The 27,659-nt window shown below is 34.1% G+C and overlaps 1 protein-coding gene across 1 annotated transcript in view; it reads left to right on the top strand.

The window, feature by feature from the left end:
• LOC138695808 (agrin) overlaps window positions 1-27,426 on the top strand; it is a 438,873-nt gene extending 411,447 nt beyond the window's left edge. The window contains exons 2-10 of the mRNA XM_069820038.1: window positions 407-550; window positions 13,179-13,326; window positions 14,810-14,971; window positions 17,277-17,420; window positions 20,604-20,768; window positions 20,898-21,065; window positions 22,967-23,089; window positions 24,622-24,798; window positions 27,048-27,426. Coding sequence (XP_069676139.1) covers window positions 407-550; window positions 13,179-13,326; window positions 14,810-14,971; window positions 17,277-17,420; window positions 20,604-20,768; window positions 20,898-21,065; window positions 22,967-23,089; window positions 24,622-24,798; window positions 27,048-27,279 — 1,463 coding nt within the window. The 3' untranslated portion in view covers window positions 27,280-27,426. The remainder of the gene's footprint in view (window positions 1-406; window positions 551-13,178; window positions 13,327-14,809; window positions 14,972-17,276; window positions 17,421-20,603; window positions 20,769-20,897; window positions 21,066-22,966; window positions 23,090-24,621; window positions 24,799-27,047) is intronic.
• Window positions 27,427-27,659: the final 233 nt, after the last annotated feature.

Below are 27,659 nucleotides of genomic sequence, written 5' to 3'. Positions count from 1 at the left end.
GCGCCGCGACTCTGTAGCAACTTCTTCGTCTTCTCTGTTGAGCGGGTCAGCGTATTATAAGGCGTTCGTGTACGCAGACTCCCTCGAGGTATCTCTTATCTCGGAACAGCTGCACAGACAGAAGGAATTGCTTCACCAGGAAGCAAACTCGATTTTTTTTTTTCGTATTCACAAATTCTAGTACAAAGCTATAGCATGTTTTAATAAGTAATACGTACATTTTCGTCATTTATATCGACACTTTTAATATCAAAACGTCTACATTTATACACTAGAACCTTTCTCTTGCTTGTGTAGTAGGCGAACATCTTAAACAAACAGTGCCAATCAAGGAACTGCATTTTTGCAAGTATAAAGGCATACCGAGTGTACAACATTCCCATGACAACGCATTTTCTGTTCGCAGGCTTCGTCGAGTGTGCCCGGGACTCGTCCTGCCCACGCATATGTCCCCAACCAACCGCACCAGGGGGTGGAGACCCTGTGTGTGGATCTGACGGTGTCATCTACCCCAGTCTCTGTGAAATGAGGAAGAAGACTTGTGGGAAAGGTAAGTTTGCATTTACTGGAATGGCGAGGAAGTGGGTGGAAATGATTAAACATAACGTGTCTTTCGCTGTAAATCAGAATGCTTGCAAATTACGTGACCATTCTCATAGTCGTTTTTCATGTTTGGAAATTTATTTCACTTCAGTATACTACGTGAAGCCTTTAAATCATATGGCGATAGTGAAGGATTACACAAATGTAAAAAGCGTTCATTAACTGAATATCTACAAAGAAAAAATTGTGCAAAAATGCTTGCATAGAAATGTGGAGAAACAATTTTAACAGAAATAAATAAATAAATAAATAATTACATAAATAAATGTATACATAAATAACTGACTAGGTTAATAAGTAAATAGATAAATGAGTAAATAAGTAAATAAATAAATAATAACTAAATAAGTAATTAAATAAGTAAACAAATGAGAAAAGAATTAATAAATGAGTAAATAAATAAATAAGTAAATCAATAATTAAGTAAAAAATAAATTATTAAATTAATAAGTAAATAAATAAATGTGTAAATAAATAAGTGACTAGGTAAATAAGTAAATAGATAAATAAGTGAGTAAATAAGTAAATAAATAAACAATAACTAAATAAGTAATCAAATAATTAAAAAAATAATAAGTAAATATATAAGAAAAGAATTAAGTAAATAAGTAAATAAATAAATAAATCAATAATTAGGTAAATAAATAAATTAGTAAATAAATAAGTAAATAAATAAATCAGTAAATAAATAGGTAACTAGATAAATAAGCAAATAAATAAATAAGTAAATAAATGAATAATTAAGTAAACAAATAAATAAAGTAGTAAATAAGTAAATAAATAAACAAATTGCTAAATAAATAAGTAAATAAATAACAAAGTAAATAAAAATGTAAATAAATAAATGAATAAAATAATGTGTAAGTAAATGACTAGGTAAATAAATAAATGGATAAATAAGTGAGTAAATAAGTAAATGAATAAGTGAATAAATAAAAAATAATTAAATAAATGGGTAAATAAATAAGTAAATAAATAAATTAGTACATAAATAAGCGAATAAGTAGATAAATTTATAAATAAATAAATAAGTAAATAGATAAGTAAGTAACTAAAAAAGTAAATAAATAAGTGAATGAATAAGTAACTAAATAATTAAGTAAACAAATAAACTAGTAAATAAGTAAATAAATAAATAAGTAAATAAATAAGTAAACAAGTAACTAAATAAATAAATTTAATAGACAAACTTTTTCATCACTGCTGCTCAAGTGAAAGATTTTCTAGTTTAACGTCCAGATCCGGTTTCAATTATCGACAAGAATCTGTCTTAAGTTTTGTCCCTAGGTTATCCTGACCAGGGAGTCCTACTTGAAAATGTCGCTTTATAATATAGATTAGAACACAACGATCTGAAAGGTTGTCATGGAAAATAGGCGATGGAGTGTTAATAACTGGATATTAACTTGGTGAAATGAATTTACTATTAAAATGTGGGTAAAGAAAACATGACATCACACTTCAACTCCGATTAACATTTCTTTTTCTTAGCATTTTGATAGAAAACACACAAATAAAATAAAATTCAATCCAAGTGCCCATATAAAACTAATTGCAGAACATACGATGACTGTACACTAAACAAACTGATACGGTTGATTCATGTTTTCTAACTACAGAGCTTCTTCTTTGTAAAGAATAATTATTATTCAGTTCAGTAAATTCAGTAAATTTACAACTATAAAAAAAATTTTATTCCCAAATAAAATAAACCATTTGTAACTAAAACATGCCAAAAGGCCAAATGCGAGATGTGGCTGAATGAGATGTGCTTAGAGTAAAGGTTTTTTTAAACCCACATCTTAATGAAAGCAAAGTAAAAATGATATATCTGGCATAATTAAAACTCTGAAAACAAAACGAAGGAAGAAAGTTAAATAGTGACACTAAAAGGAAGTCTGAAATGTTTTAATTGTAATTATGTATTTCAAATTCAATGTTACAGCAAATTATAAAGTCTGCGATTTTTATATAGTCATGGCTACAAAATAAATCATAACAAATGAAAGTGAACCATCGTTCTATTTCTACTAGCCTATACAAAACTTAATCGGACAATATTGGAATGTTGACGACTACATGATTAAAACAGTAATATGCGTTACAAGAGCGGTATGTTGAAGTTTTTATGTTCGAGGAAAAGTTTGAAAAAGCGAAACGTAGTTGAGCTTTTTTAATTTCCGAGAATTGAAAGAAAACATACCGCTCGTGTATCGTACATTATTTTATGCGAAGATCGTTTATTACATACCTGAAAGAGGAATTTCTAATTAGTTGCAATGAAATCTCCATCTTGGTTTCTGTTCAATGACGGCAAATTTGCAAAACAAAAATATCTATCTTCAACATTTTTGCTTTAAAATGTTTTCTGTGTTTACTAAACTCCAGCAGGCCGTGATATACGTCTGTCTTTTTTTCCCCCGGTCTATAAATGCGAACTCAAAACAAACAGTAAGTTTATGTAATGATTTATTTTTCATTTTAATATTTTAACAATATTATTTATATAACATATTGCAGTAATAACATCGGCAAGTTTGTTGATTTTTCACGACATCCTTAATGTTACTTGCATAACGAATGCAGTAACTTTAATGGAGTTGTAGAGTTTACTTAATTTTTGCAAATATTTAAGAACAATAATTAACAGTGCAATTTAGGTGAAATTGCAGTGGTAAGTTTCCAATTTATAATTATTACTATATTGAACGTCTCTAAAAATAATATGTTAAAAGCCTAAAGCAGTAAAATCAATATGTCACTTAAGCGGTAAGAAGAGGGAAATTGTCATGTGTGTTCGGTTGGGAATACTGAATGTGGAATTTTAGACTTTCCGCTGATTGGTTTTGTGCGGAAACCAAGCAAATACGCACGATCTCGCACAAAATAATCATATATTATCTCAATTCTATATCTTATATTACATCATCCAATTTTAAAAATGTTCATTACATTAACCTAACTAAATGGGTAATGGACATTGAATAAATTTGCGAAAATGTACTGAAGTTTTTCTTCTTCTTTTTGATTTGAGTACATTAAGCCTGTTTGTTTTCGTAAGTCCGAATTTTATTAATATCTGTAAGTTATTCAGAACTTTTCTATAGTCCTATTCCCTTTTAGATTCATAGGCTAGCTCTCAAATAATCTCATCAAGTTACTCCAGCAGCCATCCAGATCAGATAGGCTCATCACGCCCGCCTTACACACAACCAAATAACATTTTATTGGATCTGAGGACACACTGGGCGGCTTTTCTGGCAAAAATCGACTCCAGGAAACAACATAATAGAATATGACAGTCTTTCCATATTTCACTCCAAGCGAAAGATATCTATTTCAGAAACCTCTGTAATCAAGTTATATTAGATAAATTATGTTATCTCCCTCATCAGTAAATATAAATATATAAGAATAAATAAGGATAAATATTTATCTAAATATCAGGGTGATCCGTTTGGGTATATATAAAATAAAAACACCGTAAAACATTTACTACTGAACTTTATTTGTTGAAACTTTGTGCATACAACACTGAAAGATGGGAGATTCCTCAGAGCTCAACATGACCCCCATTGCGCACCCTGCACAACTCATAACGGTGATGAAATTCAGCCCATGTCCGTTGTAACATAAGAGGGGTGATTTGTTGAAAAGCTTGAATAATTTTTACTCTCAGATCATCAATGTTCCTGAGTTTATGTGCACAGACAATGTCTTTAACAAAATCCCACACGAAGAAGTCAGGAGGGGTTAGATCTGGGGAGTTTGGGGTCCAAGCCAAGAGATAGCTGCTTCTCGTACTGGGTTTCGCCTGCGACCTTATGCATGTTTTTTTTTTTTTTTAACACAGAACCTGTTTCTATAAATGTTCGATACCACAACATTATGGAATCGTATTTAGGTACATTACGCACACCATACTCACGTCGAAATTCCCTTTGAACTCTTTTAACAATGAAATTTAGCATACCAAAGAACACATTGTGCCCGCTGTTGATCTGTAGTAGTCATTTTAATCATCTATGATTTTCATGTCCTTTCAGATTATGCATTGTTGATTGTCATATATGGAAACTCCCATTTTTAATCATAATATAACCAGCAAGAAATTTTTCCTACTATCATAATAGCTTTATAATAATAAATTAATATTATCCATATCCAAACGGATCAGACTGTACATTCTCTCCTAAAGCCTTCCATACAAAACCCTTCTTCTCAAGCATCACACCAACATACTTCCAACTTTTTCTTTCTCACACAGTTCATAATTAACCACGGTAAATTTCTGCAGTACCCACATTGAACAGACAAAACACGATCGCCGCAATGCCCATGTGAAGAAGATAACAAATTGACTGTTCATTTTCTTACCAAATGCAGACTAAGAACGCAACAGACCTCGATACCTCATGAATTACAGTGCAAACCTCCATAAAGTAGTCTCGCACCCAAAGGCAGTGAGTGACATTCATACACCAGATATATGAGACACTAATTCAGTAGCTGTTAACAATATATTTCTAAATTTAAGTTAATGTTAGCATTATAAATGCCCAGCGATATACTCACGAGGTAAAACGCGGGTTATATTACGAGATCAAATGTTAAAAAAAATGTAGAAATTGACAACTTCTGGCCTTGGACAACTCCATGGAGAGATGGAGCACATTTTCCTCTTACTCAACACTCAAACGCTCAAAATTCCCGCATTTGAGGATCTGCACCTTAAAACAGTATCAGTTAACGAGTACTTTCATCACCAAATTCTCTCTTCAGGAATCAAGAACAGGTGATGATATCGCATATCTTGACGTGATAACACATTTGAATTATAAATATGTAATATAACTTAATTATTGTATTCGTTTTATGTATCTCAACTAATTATAAAAGACCTAAGCTTTTAATTTTGTTACATTTTTGCAAGATCATGAAAAATGTCATATTACAACCTGAACTATACAGAAAAAATGCATGATAGTGTTTAAATCCTATCAATAATATAATCAACTTCTGAAGACAGTAAAGAATAAAGATAATGTAGTCTATAATAAGTTTACCTAATACATACTACAGTATTATCGTTTTTATTTCAGTACAACCCTCAGGCTCATTGACGACAACACTGAACATAGACTGGACAGGGTCTTGAAAAAATGAATAAAGCATTTTAAAAATAATTTTACGGATATGAGCAAATAATTGTATTTTTTCAATCTGTTTGACATTTCGGGACAATTATATCTCAATCCAGGACTCAGGACACACTATTAAAATCCAGAACAATCCTAGGAAATCGAGGACGTCTGGCAACCCTGCTCGCTTTCCTGCAAAGAAATGGGAGCTCCAGGAACTAGGATAGCCTACGTAACAGCGAGAGGCGAACGTTACTGCAAACTGCTATGCCAACATGTGATTCCAGCTGTACAGAAAGAGATGCTTTTAAGTTTTATGTTCCTATGAAAGTTAGAATTTATAAAACAGTTATATTACCGATTGTTCTTTATGGTTGTGAAACTTGGACTCTCGCTTTAAGAGAGGAACATAGGTTAAGGGTGTTTGAGAATAAGGTGCTTAGGAAAATATTTGGGGCTAAGAGGGATGAAGTTACAGGAGAACGGAGAAAGTTACACAACACAGAACTGCACGCCTTGTATTCTTCACCTGACATAATTAGGAACATTAAATCCAGACGTTTGAGATGGGCTGGGCATGTAGCACGTATGGACGAATCTAGAAATGCATATAGAGTGTTAGTTGGGAGGCCGGAGGGAAAAGACCTTTAGGGAGGTCGAGACGTAGTTGGGAAGATAGTATTAAAATGGATTTGAGGGAGGTGGGCTATGATGATAGAGAATGGATTAATCTTGCACAGGATAGGGACCGATGGCGGGCTTATGTGAGGGCGGCAATGAACCTCCGGGTTCCTTGAAAGCCAGTAAGTAAGTATGACCAATAGTTTTCTTTCCAGAGCTAGTTAAGTAGGCATATTTTAATTATTAATGTAATTAGAATTTATTTCTAAATATCTTGTAATTTTCTGTATCTACTACAGTCTCTGAGACAGGTGAAATAAAATTTTAAGTGTTAATGAATCAGTCTATCATGAATTATAATCTGAGAGCCAACTTAACCTCTAAACCTGTGGAAAAAATACACACAAATACAATACTAAACATGTGAATGTTAATTATCCTGATAATAAGAAAAATAAATTGTGCAACTGGCCTTTATTCAGCTTGAAGCAGTGCCAAAGACTCCCATGATGCTGGCAAAGAAGAACAGCTGGCAATCCTCTCGATGTGGAAGGTGACATATAATCACGATTCATGATTTCATTGTTCAGTATTCACACAAAAACCAATCGCAACGTAATTATAGCGCTTTGAACCAATCGCACGCTTTCTTCGCTGAAGCAATGCGATAATGACACGTACTACTAGTCTCTGAGTTTCTCAGTGATTAATTAAGAAGTGATTTTTCACCGATGCATTTTACTAACTTTTAAAATGCATACTTCACTTCTTTAAAAATAAAGTTCGCTTTAAAATATAGAGCTACACATAATGATATAACGCACACCATCACAATAATATGTTCCTAGTAGTTGATACAGCGTCGCTAAATAACCAACTAAAAAATAATAATATGCTGTTCCATAATTTAAGAAATTACAACTGTAAAAATATTTTTAAGAGTTCTATAAACCGACTTCCGTGTCCTTAATATTGAATTATCAATTGCATTCTAGTAACAAGATAAAATAGCCCAACAATCTTCTGACATAAAGATAATTTCTATACCGGTATTATAACAATTCAGAACTATTCTGTTTGATCTAATATCCCTAATGTACAATTGCGTTTTCGCCATAAAATTAATTACTGTTCTGTAATTTAGAGTTTCATTAATTACACTTTATGTATTGCAATACATATAAGCCTACGGTACATTGTTGCTATTTGAATAACGAAACTGTAACATGAATTATTATTGTCGAAATTACGTGATTAGTATAGACAATAAATAGAAATGTATAACGGGAAATAAAAACTTATAGAAAATTATAATTGTACAGAAGAACATTACGATGTTTTTGTAACGAAATAATCAAACACATTTTACTTAAATTATAAAGAGGCAGACAAATTAAACGACGAACAACTGAACATCGTTCCGGCTATACGAAAACTAATAACTAAATGACGTCGTGTATTCTATTAATAAAATATTACATAACGGTATGTAATCAATTAGATGTATCTACATTATGTTACGTTAATTTTAAACAAAATTTTAAGCTGTAGACACTGCTTTTGTGAACTTAAATTAAAGCAATAATTAACCAACGCAATGGATTACGTTTTCGAATTAAAAAAATATAACCTATATTCATGTGGTTCGTAATTGATTATCAAACGTCTTGGCGAGCACTTTTTAATCTGGTACTCAAAACAAAATCTTATTCAATTAAATATGTACTGTAGAAATATGAAGTTGTCTGGATATACAAATTACTTTAATATATTAATATTTATTATAAAATTGTTTCAATTAAATTAAACTTTCCTAAGGACAGTAATCGGATACATATTGTCTTATTCTAATGAAAAAAGTCTATTAAATGCAAGATGAAATCCTGGCTGGCATATCAACACTTTTTATGTATCAATTTAATATAAACCAAAACTCCGTGAAAAAGGCAAAGGTCATAAACATTGACCTGAAACTTTAAAGATAAATGGCCATAGAACAAGAAGAATAAATAAGCACTTTATGTTGAAATATATACATATGAGCACCGGCGTAGCTCAGGCGGTAGCGCGTTTGCCTGGTAAACTAGAGTTGCGCCTATGTTCGATTCCCACTTGGGCTGTTCATTTGGTTGCTTATTTTCCGAGATTATCTTTAACTGTAAGGCGTATGTCAGGTAATCCTATGACGAATCGTCGGCTTCATCTCGCCAAATACCATAACGCTATCACTATTGCATCGACGCTAAATAACCTAGTAGTTCATATAGCGTTGTTAAATAATCTGAATAAAAAAGGTTATGCTATAATTATCATAAACTTTAAAGATTGTCTTTCAGTTCCTTCTGCGCTTGTAAGTAATGTTAACGAATTTTCGTACCGGGACTCGAATTGGAAGTTAATGGATTCGCACACAAAAATGTCACCCAGAAGCAGCGCAAGAAACAATTTGACATTCGACACTTCGCTTCATCAATATTTCTTATATTCACTATAAAATATCTCCACAAATAATTAATAACCACGACAAACACATATTACGAAAGTTCACTTTAAACTGAAGACTGTAAGCCCTTTTCGATTGGTCACTACAACACATTACAAAACACTACCAAACTGAATACTGTTCGCCCTTTTTGATTGGTCGCTAGACGCATATAAGCTTGACCGTGAGAACGTCATGAGAAAGACAGTTGACTGTTGACAGTTGAAACAAAAAAAAAAGACATCTCGAAAGGTAAACATGAAGTAGTCTACTGTAGTAGATAATAATTTACTTTTTATTATAAATAAACAGCAGTAATGTTTAAAACGTTTTGAATTCACGTCTCCTCTCATAAATTTATGTGATTTCCCTTATGTATTCAGGAGGAGGCCCGAGGGACAAGGGATTTCTTCCCGCCCGAGGGTTTCGTTGTGTAACTGAATTGCCGGTATTTTATTTTCTTATGTCAAATTTAACTTAGGAAATTAATTCTCAATTAATGAATCGATTGTTCTCGGTGATGTAAAGATCACTTTAACACACGGTGATCCTCTATCACAGACAAAGGTTTTACTATTAAAAAAATGTGTATTAACAAATTATAGATCTACATGTAATATTTTAGTTAATTATTTTTATATTAAAACTGTTACTGAAATAGTCTACTCTCAGAAAAGCATTCCGCGAGAGCGAATAGTTCCCCCTCCCCACCCGTAAATACGTCTATGTGGAAGGATCATTCGACAAAAACAGCGCTACAAAATTTTTTTACCGTAGAGTTCAGTAGTTATCAGACTGTTTTAGTATTTGTAAGTTATACAAGTTACAAAATTCGCCATTAGAGTGTAGTAGCAACTGTGGTCTACAAATCGTTACTCTTGCTGATGATTACTGCGCCCTACTGGCCATGTTGGTAACTATCTTCAATTTCTGTTTCACCCTGGAATTCTTTATATTTTACCACAGATCATTGTAAAACTGGATGAAATATTTTATGGATGAGAATTCTGAAATACTTGAGCATTGTACTTTCACGCTAGATACCTAGGTTCATACCTCAGTGAGTTCCAAGGAAGTGAAGAGAAATTTAGCGTTAGGGTCAATTTTTGCACTGTAACAGAATTCGAGTGGAATTTTTAATATATTCTTATAATAATAATAATAATAATAATAATAATAATAATAATAATATTTATTTGTCAGAAACTAGTATACAAAGCCTGAATATGATGACATCATCAGATTAGGTAATATAGGTATGCAAGCACACATTGTATTCTCACACATGCACAAACAAATAAACTTAGTACAAATAAACAAACACTGACAAATAAACAGTATGCTGCAGATTAACACATTTATACAAAGACAAAAAGAAAAATTTTAAAAATGTAAAACCCTTGTGCCTATTCTTCACCCAAGAAACGAATTAACTCAAGCTCTTGTCATGTAGAACCAGAATATATTTCACTGGTGTGGCATAATATTATTGATGTAAATGGTAGAAAAATACAGAGGAAATTAAGTCTACTGACAATAATGGGAAGGGCATATACCACACAATTTAAAACTTTACTGGTGCCTTTGGTGTTGTTTAGTAAACTGTCTGAAGACAGGTTTGAACCTCACAAGTGAGGCAACCAGTGGCGTATACTGGTTAAAGGGTTTGGGCTACCGCTGACCCTACTATTACACAAAATATATCTAACAATTACTTTAATTTTAATTACTATGGTAAAACTAATAATACAAAATTATTACATTATGTTATATTATAAACTTTTTCTTTTGTAATTTCCTTGGGCTACCGCCGGTAGCCCGCAAAATACGCCCCTGGAGGCAACTAGGCCAGGAGATAATGGGGTAGGGTGACTAGTTCCTTTCCCCCTCCATTGCATACATCGCCGACTAGCTATAGCATATATTACACTAATTAGATTTCAGATGCATACAAAAAATTGTTCTTTCTCTGACACATATCGTCAAGGAGATGTACTGCCTGATACCAGTAATAGATGTACGTATCAGCCAGAACCTCAATTAGAGATTACTTTACCATTGTAAACCATAAATTTCGCCTATTTCTTTATTGTGGCATTGTCAAATAGCCAATACATAAAAGCTAGAATACAAGAGGACTGAGGTATAAAAGAGTATAACATAAAAATTTTAAATTGTCCTACAACAGTAGAAATATTGCGCAAAAATACCTTTGTCCCTTAATTAGACTTTTGCAAGTGGGTGGGGAAGAGGGAGATAATCACAGAATAAAGGAAAGATATACTCCTTGAATCTTCACCTATATCCATTCACGCTTCCATCTCACACCGGGCTTAAATTTGTGTTGGAACATTTTCTACTGATCTTCCTTTCTATTGTAAGACTTGATTTCTTGGTCAGTGTAATATATAGTTAACCCACCTCTACAATGTAAACGTTTATTTTCATTTGTTAAATTACTGATGTATAGTATGTCGCAATGTTAGCCAACTCGTATTGTTGTCACGCTCAAGTCATATTAAAAGAAAAAATGAGAATCGTAATTATGTGTTGCATTAATGACATTATAAAAGTTAGGAATATATATTTTATGATAATCATTTTCATGTGTTAAATGTAAACTAAGTTTGTAAATACCTACTTGACTAGTTTCAGCTTCGTGGTAGCCATCTTCAGGTTTAGTGAGCCTATTTATTATCATAAATATATGCCTAAATGGTATAGTGTTGAAAGTATCTACTAGTAATCAAGATGTATAAGATATAAGATATGGAAACTATAATATACTAGTGGCTTGTGCAGCAAATGCTGCAAACTAAGCTCGTTAGAAGTTCAATTTTTTTAGATTTATTTTCAACGAAGAATACCATGCATTTTGAAAGTTATTTGCTTCCGTAGTAATGAAACATACTATTCCCTCTGAATGGTTTTTTTATGCCAAATACTTTTTCTTGAACCTAACCACCTTCAGTTTTTGAGTTTCAACTTGAAAACGCAAGTAACAATGTCATGACGATCAGTGGGTTTTTCATGTGAGAGTAAAGCAATAGCTATTTCAGGTCATTGTGGATTGTAGTTGAAAGTTAAAAAATGTCAAGTTTGCTTGCTTTCGAACAATAGATATAGCATCTTGGTATAGCTGCTGCATGTTTCGTAAACTACCTTGAAATGTAGGGGGTAAAATCAATTTATCTTGCTAAGAGATCTTGCTGAAATGATCGGGAGACTACAAAATCTTGTAGGCTTCTTATTTTATCAGTAAGTAATACCTTTTGGTCTTTCCTTAGGAACTCTAAGTTTTGCGCTCTCTCCAGCCAATACTGAAGAGAATCACGCATATAAATATCTACTCCACACCGCAGTTAAATATATGAAAAAGACCCAACCCCACTTGATTAATAACTATAAAAATATTTGATTTTTAATAAAAATATTATTATCTTACGTAAGTTTTGTAGTTTATATATAGCTGCCACTCGGTAAATTATAGAAATGAAGATGTAATTTAAGATATTCTCTACATCTACTTACATAACGCCAAAAAGTTTCACTTTCATATCATCAATATAGCATTAATATGTATAATTAATGAAAAATAGTCACAGCATGGCATTAACTTAATACTATTTAATTTCTAATGCTAATAATGTCATCAAACCACCTCAAGTTTTGTAGTTTTTAATGTCTAATACACAGCTGTACTCAGAAAATTACACACCACAGAATCTGACCTGTAAATTATTTTTAGTAAGTCTTGAAGTTTTTAATACCCAATTTAATTTGAGCTCTAATATGTCAGCATTCTTGCAGATCATGGCCTTCGTGTAATATTGTTTACTGTAGTGTGTGTTTTGTTTTATTCTGAAATGCAATTAATAGTGACGACAGATGGATTTTAGAAAATAGGAAAATTATGTTGAAAAATTGACATTTCACTGAAAACTACTATTTTTCTGAAAAAAAATTGGGTTCCAAGCTTCAAAACGAGGGATCATTTATTAAAATCTGTTCAGCCGTAATTTCAAATTATATAGGTATATAGAAGATATATTATGCACCTGAAGGGAATAAATTTTGTCCCTGGCAGGAACAAATGAATATCTCTTCAGCAGGGGACACCAGATTATCTGAGGGGGAAGGGGATGATCCCTTGCATCCCTCCCATTAATTTATATTCTGCATGCAAATCAGTTATTCTCTCTAAACACTCACACTTACTTACATACATAGTGTATACATAAATCAATGTGATCATACAGATCTATTTTTTCTTCCTTGTTTTACAATAAAATTGAAGAGTTCTTTACGACGCATACTTTCTTTTCTTGCAGGAGTTCGGCTGGCCACAGATCCTGGACTCTGCATGCGATCTGCTGGATCTCACTGTGAACACAAATGTGGAAAAGAAACAGATGCTGTATGCGGCACTGATGGCAGAACCTATCTCAATAGATGCATGCTACAAGTGGAGATCTGCAGGTCTGTATAATCTATAGAAATATAATCAAACATTAATTTAATGTATTCAAGATAAATACAGAACTGTCCAAGAATATCAATGATGTTGAACAGCTATCTCGTATGTCAAAATATTATATTTTACAAGAGAGCAAAAAAACATTTTAATATCTTGATATCGAACAAATATCTTTTTCATTTTTTTTGTTTCATTTGTTGTATTATATTGGGACAATACTAAATGAAGTATGTGTTACCAGTGCACATTATATGCCTCTCGCTTTCTCTACACTACTACTACTACTACAGATTGTGGTTCAACTATGAAATCTGCATCGACATGGGGAACTATTAATAATGAAATTCCTCAAGGATCAATATTAGGTCCCCTACTTTTTCTAGCGTTTATAAATGATCTTGTCCCCCTAATAAAAGATGTAGGTCATCCCATATTATTTGCAGATGACACAAGTATATTACAGCCAATAACGCCAACACATTCCAATCTTCAACAGAGGAAATTTTCTTCAAAATATCTGACTGGTTCTCAGTCAATAAATTGGTATTAAATTGTAACAAAACTAACATAATTCAATTTAAATCCTGTCCAAATTCAACCTCACAAATTTTTAGCGCAATAATTAACAATTGATCCCTATTAGAAACAACAACAACCAAATTTCTTGGCTTAAAAATCGATAATGTGCTAAATTGGAAAAATCATATTAAAGAAATTACCCCCAAACTAAATTCAGCTTGTTTTGCTATTAGATCTATGCAAAAGATAGTAAATATCAATACCTTAAAAACAATATACTTTGCATACTTCCACTCTGTAATGAGTTTTGGAATAATATTCTGGGGAAATTCCACAGATAATAACAGTATATTCCTATTACAAAAAAGAGCAATTAGAATAATAGTAGGTGCCAAATCTAGGGAATCGTGTAGGACTATTTAAAAAAAACTACAAATAATGCCCATTGCTTGTCAGTATATCTTTTCATTAATGATCTTCCTTGTATGTAATCGTGAAAACTTTGTAACTAATTCAACAGTTCATAGCATAAATACACGTCAAAAGAATGACTTTCATACTCCATCGGCAAGTCTATCGTGCTATCAAAAAGGAGTGTGTTATATGGCAGTAAAAATTTTTAATAGCCTCCCTATCGATATAAAAAATGAAACTCAAAACATAAGATTATTTAGGGCCAAATTAAAGAAGTACCTAATTTCTCACGCCTTCTATTCTGTAGGTGAATTCATGACATTCAATAACACTTCATGAAATTGATACTAAAACTTTGTGTTGTACTAGTAGACTATATTGTAAATCTCTTCTGTATATATTTAATCTAGACTGTGACTATAAATTAAGACTTTATAATAGTATTAAGTTTTTTGACTTGTTCCATATTCTAGCTGTAAAGCAATGTATGAATACCATGGAATGTTAATAAATACAATACAATTGTAAAAGAATAATTCGTTTTCACGACAGAGTTGGCATCCAGTTATCTCACCTCGGATCCTGTAACAACATATCAGCACATCGAGAGAACTGTCCTGTGTCCTGCGACCAGGCTCCTGTGGATGGACCTATCTGCGGTTCTGATGGAAATGTCTACAAAAACACTTGCCAGATGAAGCTCCTGACTTGTGGGTGAGTAACAGAAACTGCAAAAATAACTGGAATGGTTAGTTAAACTTCTAAAACATCTAGACCAGCAGACTTTTTCATTCTGCCTTACACTCCTGCAAACTGGAGACGAAGAAGGAAAAAAAATCACAATATTCCCAAAAGTAAAATTATTCGTATAGTCATAAAGGAACATTAAAAATATATTTCATAGGTTTATGGTCAGGATATTTTGCTCATGTAGGAGCATGAAATTGTAATTACGAATCCATTGAATGTTTTGTATAACTTATTAATATTACTTCCATTTAGTTTATTACTTCTATTACTATCACTACTATTATTTTTACTACTACTACTACTACTACTACTAATACTACTGTTACTACAATTACTACTACCAGTACCACTACTATCACTACTATTACTACTATCACTATCACTACTACTATTACTACTACTAATGTTACTACTACCACTACTACTACTACTACTACTACTATTACTACTAGTATTACTACTACTACTACTACTAGTATTACTACTACTACTACTGTTACTATTACTACCATACTGCAACTACTACTACTACTACTACTGTTACTACTACTACTACTGCTACTACTGTTACTATTACTACCATACTGCAACTACTACTACTACTACTACTGTTACTACTACTACTACTGCTACTACTGTTACTATTACTACCATACTGCAACTACTACTACTACTACTGTTGCTATTACTACTGCTACTACTACTAATGTTACTACTACCACTACTACTACTACTATTACTATAGTATTACTACTACTACTACTAGTATTACTAATACTACTACTGCTACTACTGTTACTATTACTACCATACTGCAACTACTACTACTACTATTGTTGCTATTACTACTGCTACTACTACTACTGTTACTATTACTACTGCTACTACTACTACTACTGTTGCTATTACTACTGCTACTACTACTACTACTGTTGCTATTACTACTGCTACTACTACTACTGTTACTATTACTACTGCTACTACTACTACTATTGTTGCTATTACTACTGCTACTACTACTACTACTGTTGCTATTACTACTGCTACTACTACTACTGCTACTACTGTTACTATTACTACCATACTGCAACTACTACTACTACTATTGTTGCTATTACTACTGCTACTACTACTACTGTTACTATTACTACTGCTACTACTACTACTACTGTTGCTATTACTACTGCTACTACTACTACTGCTACTACTGTTACTATTACTACCATACTGCAACTACTACTACTACTACTACTGTTACTACTACTACTACTACTACTACTACTACTACTACTACTACTACTACTACTACTACTACTACTACTACTACTACTGCTGCAATATTCATACTTAAGATTTTGTTATGAGCAGACCATGAAAAATCGCCTGCCTATACTGGCATTATACCTATGTTTTAAGAAGTTACCATTGGAGATACAAACTTTACGTACCTTGTATATAAAGAAAGCAAAAGTGAAACTAATTTTAACTTATCACCGTTGTTATTCTGTGAAAGAAAAATTACATTACATAAAATTGTTTGATATGTCAGTTTAGAATATATTTTAAATAACATGTACCATATATTCATGTATATGATAATGCATTGAATAAATAGTGAATAAATAAATAAATAAATAAATAAATAAATAAATAAATAAATAAATAAATAAATCAGAAACCTGTTTAAAAATTAAGTAAATAATATAATCAATATATAATTTATATTAATACAGTGAAAAAGTATTACTATTGTTTAGGTGTAGAGTGATTTATGTATGAATGAAAAATAATATATCCATTACTGGTAATTTTTAATTCAGTTGTTTTTATGTTAAATTTCTCATAAGTAGCTTGAAGTTAAAATGAAATTGCTCAGATGTATCTGAATTCCTCAGAGAGAACATTTTAAGTTCGAAGAGAGGTTTTTTCCTTCCTCCTCCTTCTGCAATTTATTAAATTCATTACTGCCTTCAATACATCTCTATAAAAAATTAGTACCAGTATACCTTAAAAGTAAGTTCTGTTCAGAAATAAGTAAAGTTGATTATAATGCTTCTGTGAAAGTAATGAAAATATTCGTTTCGATCCCAGGCAAAGCCAGGGGATTTTTCACGTGCTCTACATTTTAAGACTTTTCGTTCATTGATGTGTTGCTGTTGTTATGGTCCATCATCCAATGGACTAAGTACATGACTACACTTCATGGATGAGGTAATTACTAAGCTTACCATTGATCACCAAATTATTTCCTCAATTCCTCTTCTTGCAGGCAAGGAGTAGTTCGTACATCCAAGAAATATTGTCAAACAACTCGTCATTGCCGTGAATCGTGCTGGAGAGTGGCGAAGCCCACCTGTGGGTCTGATGGAAAGATCTATAGCAACGCCTGTCGAATGAAGTCAAAGAACTGTGGGTTAGTTATTAAGCAATCTTATGTTTTTGTACCAATTGTGAAAATTTTTCTGAAACTTACACTCAGTATGTTACTTATCTGACAGTGTGAGTTATTTTTTTTTAATTACATTAGGCAGATGAAACTTATACCATTTGTTTTCCAACATCTCAATATACGGTTATGAACTCCTTCACTTATAGAGATATGACAGGCACAAAGCATCTTATGAAGCTAAATTTACAATAAAACCATCCTTAAAAAATTAACGATTATTAAACACATTCAAGAATATAAAATTAAGCAAGAAACTCTAATCCTCTGGGAATTCTTCCACTTCCCTAGTATGCCTAGATCATTAATGTACGAGGGGGATCCAGAAAATAACGACCGTTCGCGCATACCCGTCGCGCAGCTGACTCCCCTTCCTTGTTAGAAGGTCAACTGGCTTCCTTAACATGTGTTCTCATAATGCTGTGAGTACTGGTTGCAACAAGTCGCTATTGTGCATTTTGTGTTACTTCAAAATGAACGACGTGATTGATAATCCCGCCGACTGTGAGGTGAGGAGTGTGATTCGATTTTTCAATGCCCGACATTTGAAACCTGCAGAAATTTACCGGCAATTGAAAGAAGTGTATGGTGATACTGTAATGAATGAAAGAAATGTGAGAAAATGGTGCGAAATGTTCAACAATGGGCGAACAAATGTCCACGATGAAACTCGACCCGGACGCCCATCACTCATCACAGAAGACCTGAAGACTAAAGTGAACGACAGAATCTTGCAAGACAGGCGCACATCACTCGACGAATTGCATATTGCCTTTCCTGACATTTCTCGTTCTTTGCTTGGTGAAATTGTGTCGCAACATCTTGGCTACCACAAAATCTGTGCCCGCCTGCACACTGCTGCTTCAACTCGAGAATTGCTGGATCAATTCGGTTGGGAAATCTTTGATCATCCGCCCTATAGTCCAGACCTTGCTCCTAGCGATTTTCACCTTTTCACTAAGCTGAAAGACTTTCTGGGTGGTACGCGTTTTGGAAGTGATGAAGAGTTGAAGAAGACAGTGAACACCTGGCTTAATGAACTGGTGGCAGAGGAGTATAACACGGGAATTCTAAAGCTAGTGAACAGATACGACAAATGTTTAAATGTAGGTGGTGATTATGTAGAGAAGTAAAGGAAGCTTCAGTTATGTAACAGACTTTGTTTTTTCAAATAAATATATTTTTTTTAATTATTACAACAAAACGGTCGTTATTTCCTGGACCCCCCTCGTATATAAATAAGTGATATTGGCCCAAAAATGAATCCCTGTGGAACAGTATATTTTAAACATTTTCTATTTGGGAAATAATTTACACTTTTATTAGTTTCTTCATGTTTATACAAATATGAAAAAGACTTGTGGAAAGGAACATAACTGATATAAAAGAAAACAGCACAATGGGCCCATTAGGCTGAAAATCTGTGCTAACTGGTCTAATGTAGAAATATATTTATCATTTGTTACTGTTAAGCTTTGTAATAATAAAATTGTCTATATTAAAGATTAATGGATATAGAGTGTTAGTTTGGAACCGGAGGGAAAAAGACCTTTGGGGAGGCCGAGACGTAGATGGGAGGATAATATTAAAATGGATTTGAGGGAGGTGGGATATGATGTTAGAGACTGGATTAATCTTGCATAGGATAGGGACCGATGGCGGGCTTATGTGAGGGCGGCAATGAACCTTCGGGTTCCTTAAAAGCCATTTGTAAGTAAGTATGTATATTAAAGATTTTTGAGAAGCGTTTGTCATCTAGTCTGCTGTCAAAAAATCTGAAAGTTAGAATTTATAAGACAGTTATATTACCGGTTGTTCTGTATGGTTGTGAAACTTGGACTCTCGCTTTGAGAGAGGAACAGAGATTGAGGGTTTTTGAGAATAAGGTTCTTAGGAAAATATTTGGGACTAAGAGGGATGAAGTTACAGGAGAATGGAGAAAGTTACACAACGCAGAGCTGGACGCATTGTATCCTTCACCTGACATAATTAGGAACATTAAATCCAGACGTTTGAGATGGGCAGGGCATGTACCACGTATGGGCGAATCCAGAAATGCATATAGAGTGTTAGTTGGGAGGCCAGAGGGGAAAAGACCTTTGGGGAAGCCGAGACGTAGATGGGAAGATAATATTAAAATGGGTTTGAGGGAGGTGGGATATGATGGTAGGGACTGGATTAATCTTGCTCAGGATAGGGACCAATGGCGGGCTTATGTGAGGGCGGCAATGAACCTCCGGGTTCCTTAAAAGCCAGTAAGTTTATTAAAGATTTATTAATTTGTCCTACAGAATAATATCTGTAATATTGACAATTAATATTTTAGGAGAAAAATTCGCTCTGGTGCCAGGGATTGAACCCAGGTCCTTGGTTCTATGTACCAAGCGCTCTGACCACTGAGCTACGCCGAATTCAATCCACAGCACTTAACTGCGGAATCCCGGCCAAACAAGTCACTCAGCTGAGTGCGCCCCTAGTATAATGGCAGTTGACATTGGACATAAAACGTCAACATATATGCCTAACTTGGAGTCAGACAAAAAGGGAAACATTGAAGGAGGAGGGTTCGGTCCGGTGCTGTGGATTGAATTCGGCGTAGCTTAGTGGTTAGAGCGCTTGGTACGTAGAACCAAGGACCCGGGTTCGATCCCCGGTGCCAGAGTGAATTTTTCTCCTAAAATATTAACTGTCAATATTACAGATATTATTCTGTAGGACAAATTAATAAACCTTTAATATTCTCATAGCTAGCAGTGCATATTCTGTACAGATTACTGTGCACTTAACTGCGGAATCCCGGCCAAATAAGTCACTCAGTTGAGTGTATAATGGCAGTTGACATTGGACATATATGTCAACATATATGCCTAACTTGGAGTCAGGCCAAAAGGGAAACATTGAAGGAGGTGGGTTCGATCCGGTGCTGTGGATTGAATTCGGCGTAGCTCAGTGGTCAGAGCGTTTGGTACGTAGAACCAAGGACCCGGGTTCGATCCCAGGCACCAGAGCGAATTTTGCTCCTAAAATATTAATAAAATTGTCGCTTGGAATCGAATAAGATGTCAACCTTGTATTAACAGAAATTACCGGTATTTCTTCTATTTCAGATACAAAATTAGTCTTATTTTCGTGTTATGTATCTTCCCACAGGAAACACGTTTTTGAAGTTCCGATGTCTTTCTGCGTATCTCATGAACGGAACGCAAATGGAAATGGCTGCCCTCTCAACTGCGAAGGTGAAGATGAGCGACTGACTTGTGGTTCTGATGGAAATATTTACCGCAACGAGTGCGAACTTAAGATGCTCAATTGTGGGTAAGTAACAATGGCTTCACTAAATATTAAATTTCTATTTCAAAATGTTAAGTGTTCGTACATAACATAATTTTATAATTATTTTATTGGTCATCTCATTACTTGAGAGCACTGACTGCTTGTTTGCAGGGCACAATCTTCTAAACGCCGAGTGCTGCCAGTAGACTTCGAGAAGTGCCGTGCCAAGCTCACCAAGTGCAATAAGATACAGAAATGTACGAAAGAAGTGGACCCAGTCTGTGGTACCGATGCACACACCTACATCAACAAATGTCACCTACAGATTGCTACATGCTTGTGAGTATTCAGTCCATATCGCATTATATATCTTTTCTAACGTGTAACTTCAGGGTGCGAATTAAGATTTCTGATGAGGGGAGATTGACTCCTAGATAGGGAATACTTACTTACTGGCTTTTAAGGAACCCGGAGGTTCATTGCCGCCCTTACATAAGCCCGCCATTGGTCCCTATCCTGTGCAAGAATAATCCAGTCTCTACATCATCATGTCCCACCTCCCTCAAATCCATTTTAATATTATCTTCCCATCTACGTCTTGGCCTCCCTAAAGGTCTTTTTCCCTCCGGCCTCCCAACTAACACTCTATACGCTTTTCTGGATTCGCTCATACATGCTATATGCCCTGCCCATCTCAAACGTAGGGATTTAATGTTCCTAATTATGTCAGGGGAAGAATACAATGCGTGCAGTTCTGTGATGTGTAACTTTCTCCATTCTCCTGTAACTTCATCCCTCTTAGCCCCAAATATTTTCCTAAGCACCTTATTCTCAAACACCCTTAACCTATGTTTCTCTCTCAAAGTGAGAGTCCAAGTTTCAGAACCATAAAGAACAACAGGTAATATAACTGTTTTATAAATTCTAACTTTCAGATTTTTTGGCAGCAGACTGGATGATAAAAGCTTCTCAACCGAATAACAACAGGCATTTCCCTATTTATTCTGTGTTTAATTTCCTTCCCGAGTATCGTTTGTTTTTTCGGTGTTTACTTCCAAACCTGTCTCATTACTTGCTCAAGTAAAATTGTCGTGTTTTCCCTAATCGTTTGTGGATTTTCTCCTAACATATTCACGTCATCCGCATAGACAAGCAGCTGATGTAACCCGTTCAATTCCAAACCCTCTCTGTTATCCTGGACTTTCCTAATGGCATACTGTAGAGCAAAGTTAAAAAGTAAAGGTGATAGTGCATCTCCTTGCTTTAGCCCACAGTGAATTGGAAATGCATCTGACAGAAACTGACCTATACGGACTCTGCTGTACATTTCACTGAGACACATTTTAATAAATCGAACCAATTTCTTGGGAATAACAAACCTAGATAGGGAATACCATACATAAAATTATTATTATCCTTATTAAATATGGCTCAACGTTTCGCTGTACTGAGTGCTTGTCTTGCATCTTGATCATAATAATAATTATATCCCTGAACAGGATTAAGATAAGATGAGTAATTCCTAAGTTAATGATTGTTATCAGCTTGCCAGTGATGATAATATATCAAAATTATTTTCTTTGCTTAAGTTACTTTATACATTATAAAGTATCTATGAAAACAAATATTATCAAACCTGACGATATCATATCCAGATCTTGTACACTGGTTTCTGAAAAATAAATATTATTATTATTATTATTATTATTATTATTATTATTATTATTATTATTATTAAATATATTTTGTGAGGGGGGATAGAAGTTATCTCTGGCAGGGATGTTATTATGAATTTATGAGAGGGAGATAACTTTCCAACAGGGGGGGAAATCCCCTCCATTGCCCCCGTTAATTCGCACCCTGTGTAAATTGTTGTTGTTGTTGTCCAATGGTAATGAACTTATGATATTTAATTAGCTTGTGCCATTTTATTTTTACTTGCTTTCTAAATTAGACCTAATATTTCATCGTTCAGTCCTTTTTCCTGTCATCTGCTGAATCCTGACGATGAAAATAACATCGAAACTAATCAATCAGGTACAATAACTACGTTTGAAGATGGGATTTAAACAATGAAGTCTTGTAAAATTGTGGTTTTTAAAGAAGTGTTGACGTAACGAGACTTAATCATTGAAACCTTACGTAATTGTGATTTTAAAGAAATGTTACTTATTAGAATGTAGCAATGAAGCCGTTTGGAATTGTGATCTTCAAAATGTAGGTCTGTGTTCTGATTACAGGAAAGGAATTCAACTCGCACATGTTGGTAACTGCACAGCTCTGGAAGAAGATGATTTGTGTCCAAGTGAGTGCCCAGAGAATGAGGATGAGCCTGTATGTGGTTCTGATGGAAATGCTTATCGGTAAGGAAGCTCAAATTTGTTTGAGTTGCAGACACTATATTATTTTGGAATCTGAACACATAATAGCCATGTTGCCTTTTTTGCAATAAGTCATTACCGTAAACTGGGGTTACTTTGAACACAGAGGAAACTTTAAACATTTTTTCAGAAAATCATATTTAGGTTTCTACATGCTGCACTTGTTATAGATGGAGGTAAATTATCATAAAAATCATCCTCATACCAAATTTACCTCCATCTATAACAAGTGCAGCATGTAGAAACCTAAATATGATTTCCTGAAAAAATGTTCAAAGTTTCCTCTGTGTTCAAAGTAACCCCAGTTTACGGTATCAGTCTTTATTCAATTCAATACTTCAAGCAGGGGCGAATGCTAGTCACGAAAGTTAGGCTTGCTCTTTTATTCATAGGGGAAGATGGGAGGATATAATAATTCATAATTAATAAAAATAATCAGACCCACATAAATAATTTATTTTATAATTATGAAATCATTATGAGTCATGGATCATATTCGCTTATCAGATGTAGAAGTTCGATATAATATAACAAACATGGCCAACAAAACATTTTATTTAGTTCTTTTGACCCTGCCAACCAATGCACATTGTTATATTGAGCTGCACTGAACGAGCGCACATATTCTCTAGGTCTGTCTTCTCTTGAATAGTCCTTCGGGAAAATGGATTTAATAATAAGGTTTCAATGACACACAATTCCGAACTCATTGCAATACTTCAAATTAATGTTTAAGAATTAATAATACATGCAGCAGCTAACACATGCATTCCGCTCATACAATTACATTGCACTCGCAAATCACAGCACATTCCCGCTGTCAATACTGCTCTGTGTAACGTTAAATAGTCGTTGGCGTAGCTCTCGGACCAGAGCTTCAAACAACACATAACAGAAGCATGTGCGCGTAAGGAGGAAGGCACTTGTGCGCGCATCATATTCTCGCTATTTCTACGTCTTTCCTGTAGCTCCAAGAAACGAGCAAGCGTTGCGATACTTGCGGTGTGCAACCTGCGGATGGTATTACGCCTCTACAGTATTTCAAAAATCAAAATAAATTTTAATGTACATGACGCCATTTTGAGAAATACACATTCTACGAAAATATTGGGCTTGCACAGCAAGCATAGCATGCCCTGAGAAATCGCCCCTAACTTCAAGAGTTCGCGGGATAAACAATGAATGTCACATTTCTGTTAAGGATTCGATAATGATCTAATTGAGTCTATAACTGCAAGATGTAGTGCTGTTTCTATAGAAAATAAAGGAAAGGATTACTGTATTCGTGGTGATAATTCTCCTTTTTACCATTTTTCATAAGAACAACATTAAATTTCGTAGTGATCCATTGAATTAGATAATGACATCAACCTTAACAAAACTGTGACATTCATTGTTTTTCCCGCGAACTCTTCATTTCTTGACTAGCTACAGAAACTTATATGCAGTGTACGTGACTGAAAATCTTTGACAGCCTGCTAGAGAACTTCATCACCACTTATCTCTTCTTGCAGGTCGCTTTGTGAAATGAAGAAGGAAACCTGTGGACAGAAGGTGGTAGCAGTTCCTTCCCACCATTGTCGCACGACTGCGCAGTGCAACCAAGTCTGTGGTCCAGAACGTCTGTTCGTCTGTGGTTCTGACAACAAGTTCTATCGCAATGAATGTGAAATGAGAAGAGATAATTGTGGGTTAGTATTCAACATTTAATTTCTACTCAAAATTGATGATAAAGAGTACCGATATAAAATGCTACTGCAGTTTACTTTATTTAATACACTGCTCAAAACAATTAGAGGAACACAAAGATTTGTTTAAATATTTTTTCATTGGCTAAAGGTACAGACATGAAATTAATAAAGTATATTATTTATGGCCACATTTATCTCCATGTCAATAAAAACAAATGAATAATGTCAACAAGCAACTTTTTAAAACATTGCACTATATAAGAAATTGAATCTCGTCCTTACTTATCAAACTTAAACACCCATTATAAAGGTCTGGTATCGTGTATGGCCTCCACGACATTCGATGACAGCTTGGCACCTTCGTGGCATGGTCCCTATGAGATTTTGTATTTCCTCTTGGGGGATATTCTCCCATTCCTCCTTTAGAGCATCTCCAAGTTCGTGCAGGGTTTGTTGTTGTTGTTGTTTTCTAATGCCAGGCGTTTGACAATAAAGTCATTTGACCTCTTGCACTCCAATATTTTTCAAAGATATTATCATGACCAGCCACTGAAGCACAGATTTTGAGGTGTTCTGAATCCATTTCTTGGTTTGAGTTGCACAATGGACAGTTAGGGGACTGATATATTCCAATTCTATGCAGGTGTTTGTCCAAACAATCATGGCCTGTTGCCAATATAAATGCAGCTACAGACGATTTTCGTGGTAAATCGGGAATTAACTGTGGATTTTGATGCAGAGAGTTCCATTTTTCCCTTGAGATTGTTATCAAATTTTGTTTGTTGAAGTCTAAGTATGTAGATTTAATAAATCTTTTCACAGAGTAATACGTAGATTTAGTAACAGGTCTGTAAGTAGCAGTGCTGCCCTTCTTTGCTAAAGCATCCGCATTCTCATTTCCCAGGATTCCACAGTGGGATGGTATCCATTGGAATACAATTCTTTTATTGAGTGATATTAATTGAGAGAGCATTTTAGTTATTTCTGCTGTTTGAGATGAAGGTGTGTGTTTAGAGACTATTGATAGAATAGCTGCTTTGGAGTCTGACAATATAACTGCATTTTTAAATTTACTGATGTGGCATAGAAGATTCCTGAGACTTTCACTTATTGAAATGATTTCTCCATCAAAACTTGTTGTTCCATACCCAAGAGATCTATAAAGTGAGAAGAGACAGTACGTAACACCTGCACCGGCACCTTGTTCTCTGGAGATCAAGGATCCGTCAGTGTATAAATGAAGCCAGTTTTGTGGAGGGTATCTGATATTAATTGTCTCTAAAGACAATTATTTTAGTATTTCAGTGTTTACTTCTGATTTCAGTATTTCTTCTGTTAAATTTAGATTATATTCCACATTTAATAGAGTTAAAGGGTTTGGTTTAATTTGTAGGTTTTCTTTTAAATTCGGGATATTGATTTTCTGTTTTAATTCTTGAACAATGGATATGAAACTTTTTTGAGTTTTCAATCTACAGAGAGGACTGTATGATTGCCAATTGTTTCCTGGTAATCTAATAAGTTTTTCTAAGTTGCTCTAAAATATTTTAATTTTTCCACCTCTTCGAAGGATAAATCTCCAATTTTTATATTTCCATTTCGTACAATATTCTGGTCACGAGACATAATCATATACTTTGTCTTTTCGGGATTTACTTCCAAACCGATCGCTTTACTTGCTTCAAGTAAAATTTTCTGTTTTCCCTAATCGTTTGTGTATTTTCTCCTAACATATTCACGTCATCTGCATAGACAAGAAGCTGATGTAACCCGTTCAATTCCAAACCCTGCCTGTTATCCTGAACTTTCCTAATGGCATATTCTAGAGCGAAGTTAAAAAGTAAAGGTGATAGTGCATCACCCTGCTTTAGCCGCAGTGAATTGGAAAAGCATCAGATAGAAACTGACCTATACGGACTCTGCTGTATGTTTCACTGAGACACATTTTAATTAATCCAACTAGTTTCTTGGGAATACCAAATTCAATAAGAATATCATATAATACTTCCCTCTTAACCGAGTCATATGCCTTTTTGAAATCTATGAATAACTGATGTACTGTACCCCTATACTCCCATTTTTTCTCCATTATCTGTCTCTCCATTTCAGCACCACAGCTTCAAAAAACACTAACTTATTCAATTTATTTCAAGTGTTCCACTAATTGTTTTGAGCAGTGTATAAACTCTCCTTTTGAGAATACAGAGTTCTTATTAAATTTATACATTATTCCTCTTCTTTATTTGCAGGAAACACATATTTGTTGTACCTATGAAGCGTTGTTTGTCTGGATTCATGTTCCGAGGATGCCAGAAAATCTGTGAAAGTTACTACGACCCCATCTGTGGGACAGACGGAAAGACATACTCTAACGACTGCTTCCTGGAACTGGAGAACTGTAGATCACGAGCCATCGTTTCAAAGAAACATCATGGACAGTGTGGCCAACCTGTTACAGAGGCCAAGAACTATCTGTACTAACAACAATAACTGTACTAGACTGAATGAATGAACTGGTGAAGACTCCATGTGAAAGATATTCCATGTCATGTTCTGAAATGTTTACAGACCAGTGGTTCCCATGCACTTTCAGTACGAGTACACTATCTCATAAAGTTTTGATACCGGTAATTTTATTCTTTTGATCAAATTTTTTAAAAATAATATCTCTCTTTTCAAAATATTCTCTTCGGACATTTTCTAACAGTTGGCACTTCGTTGAGATTGTCCTGTGCAATTAGTGGTGTCAATTAAGTAGTCCATACAGAGTTATTTATTCTAGCCATAACATACTCTCTGCCTGGTCTGGTGTTCATGTGTAAAATGTGGCATAATGCTGAACATTGTGTCTTAAAATATTA

The sequence above is a fragment of the Periplaneta americana genome, chromosome 3 (genome assembly GCF_040183065.1).
Source record: "Periplaneta americana isolate PAMFEO1 chromosome 3, P.americana_PAMFEO1_priV1, whole genome shotgun sequence".
Taxonomy (NCBI): Eukaryota; Metazoa; Arthropoda; class Insecta; order Blattodea; family Blattidae; genus Periplaneta; species Periplaneta americana.
The sequence above is the reverse complement of the archived record's forward strand: the minus strand, read 5'-3'. Positions and strand labels throughout refer to the sequence as shown.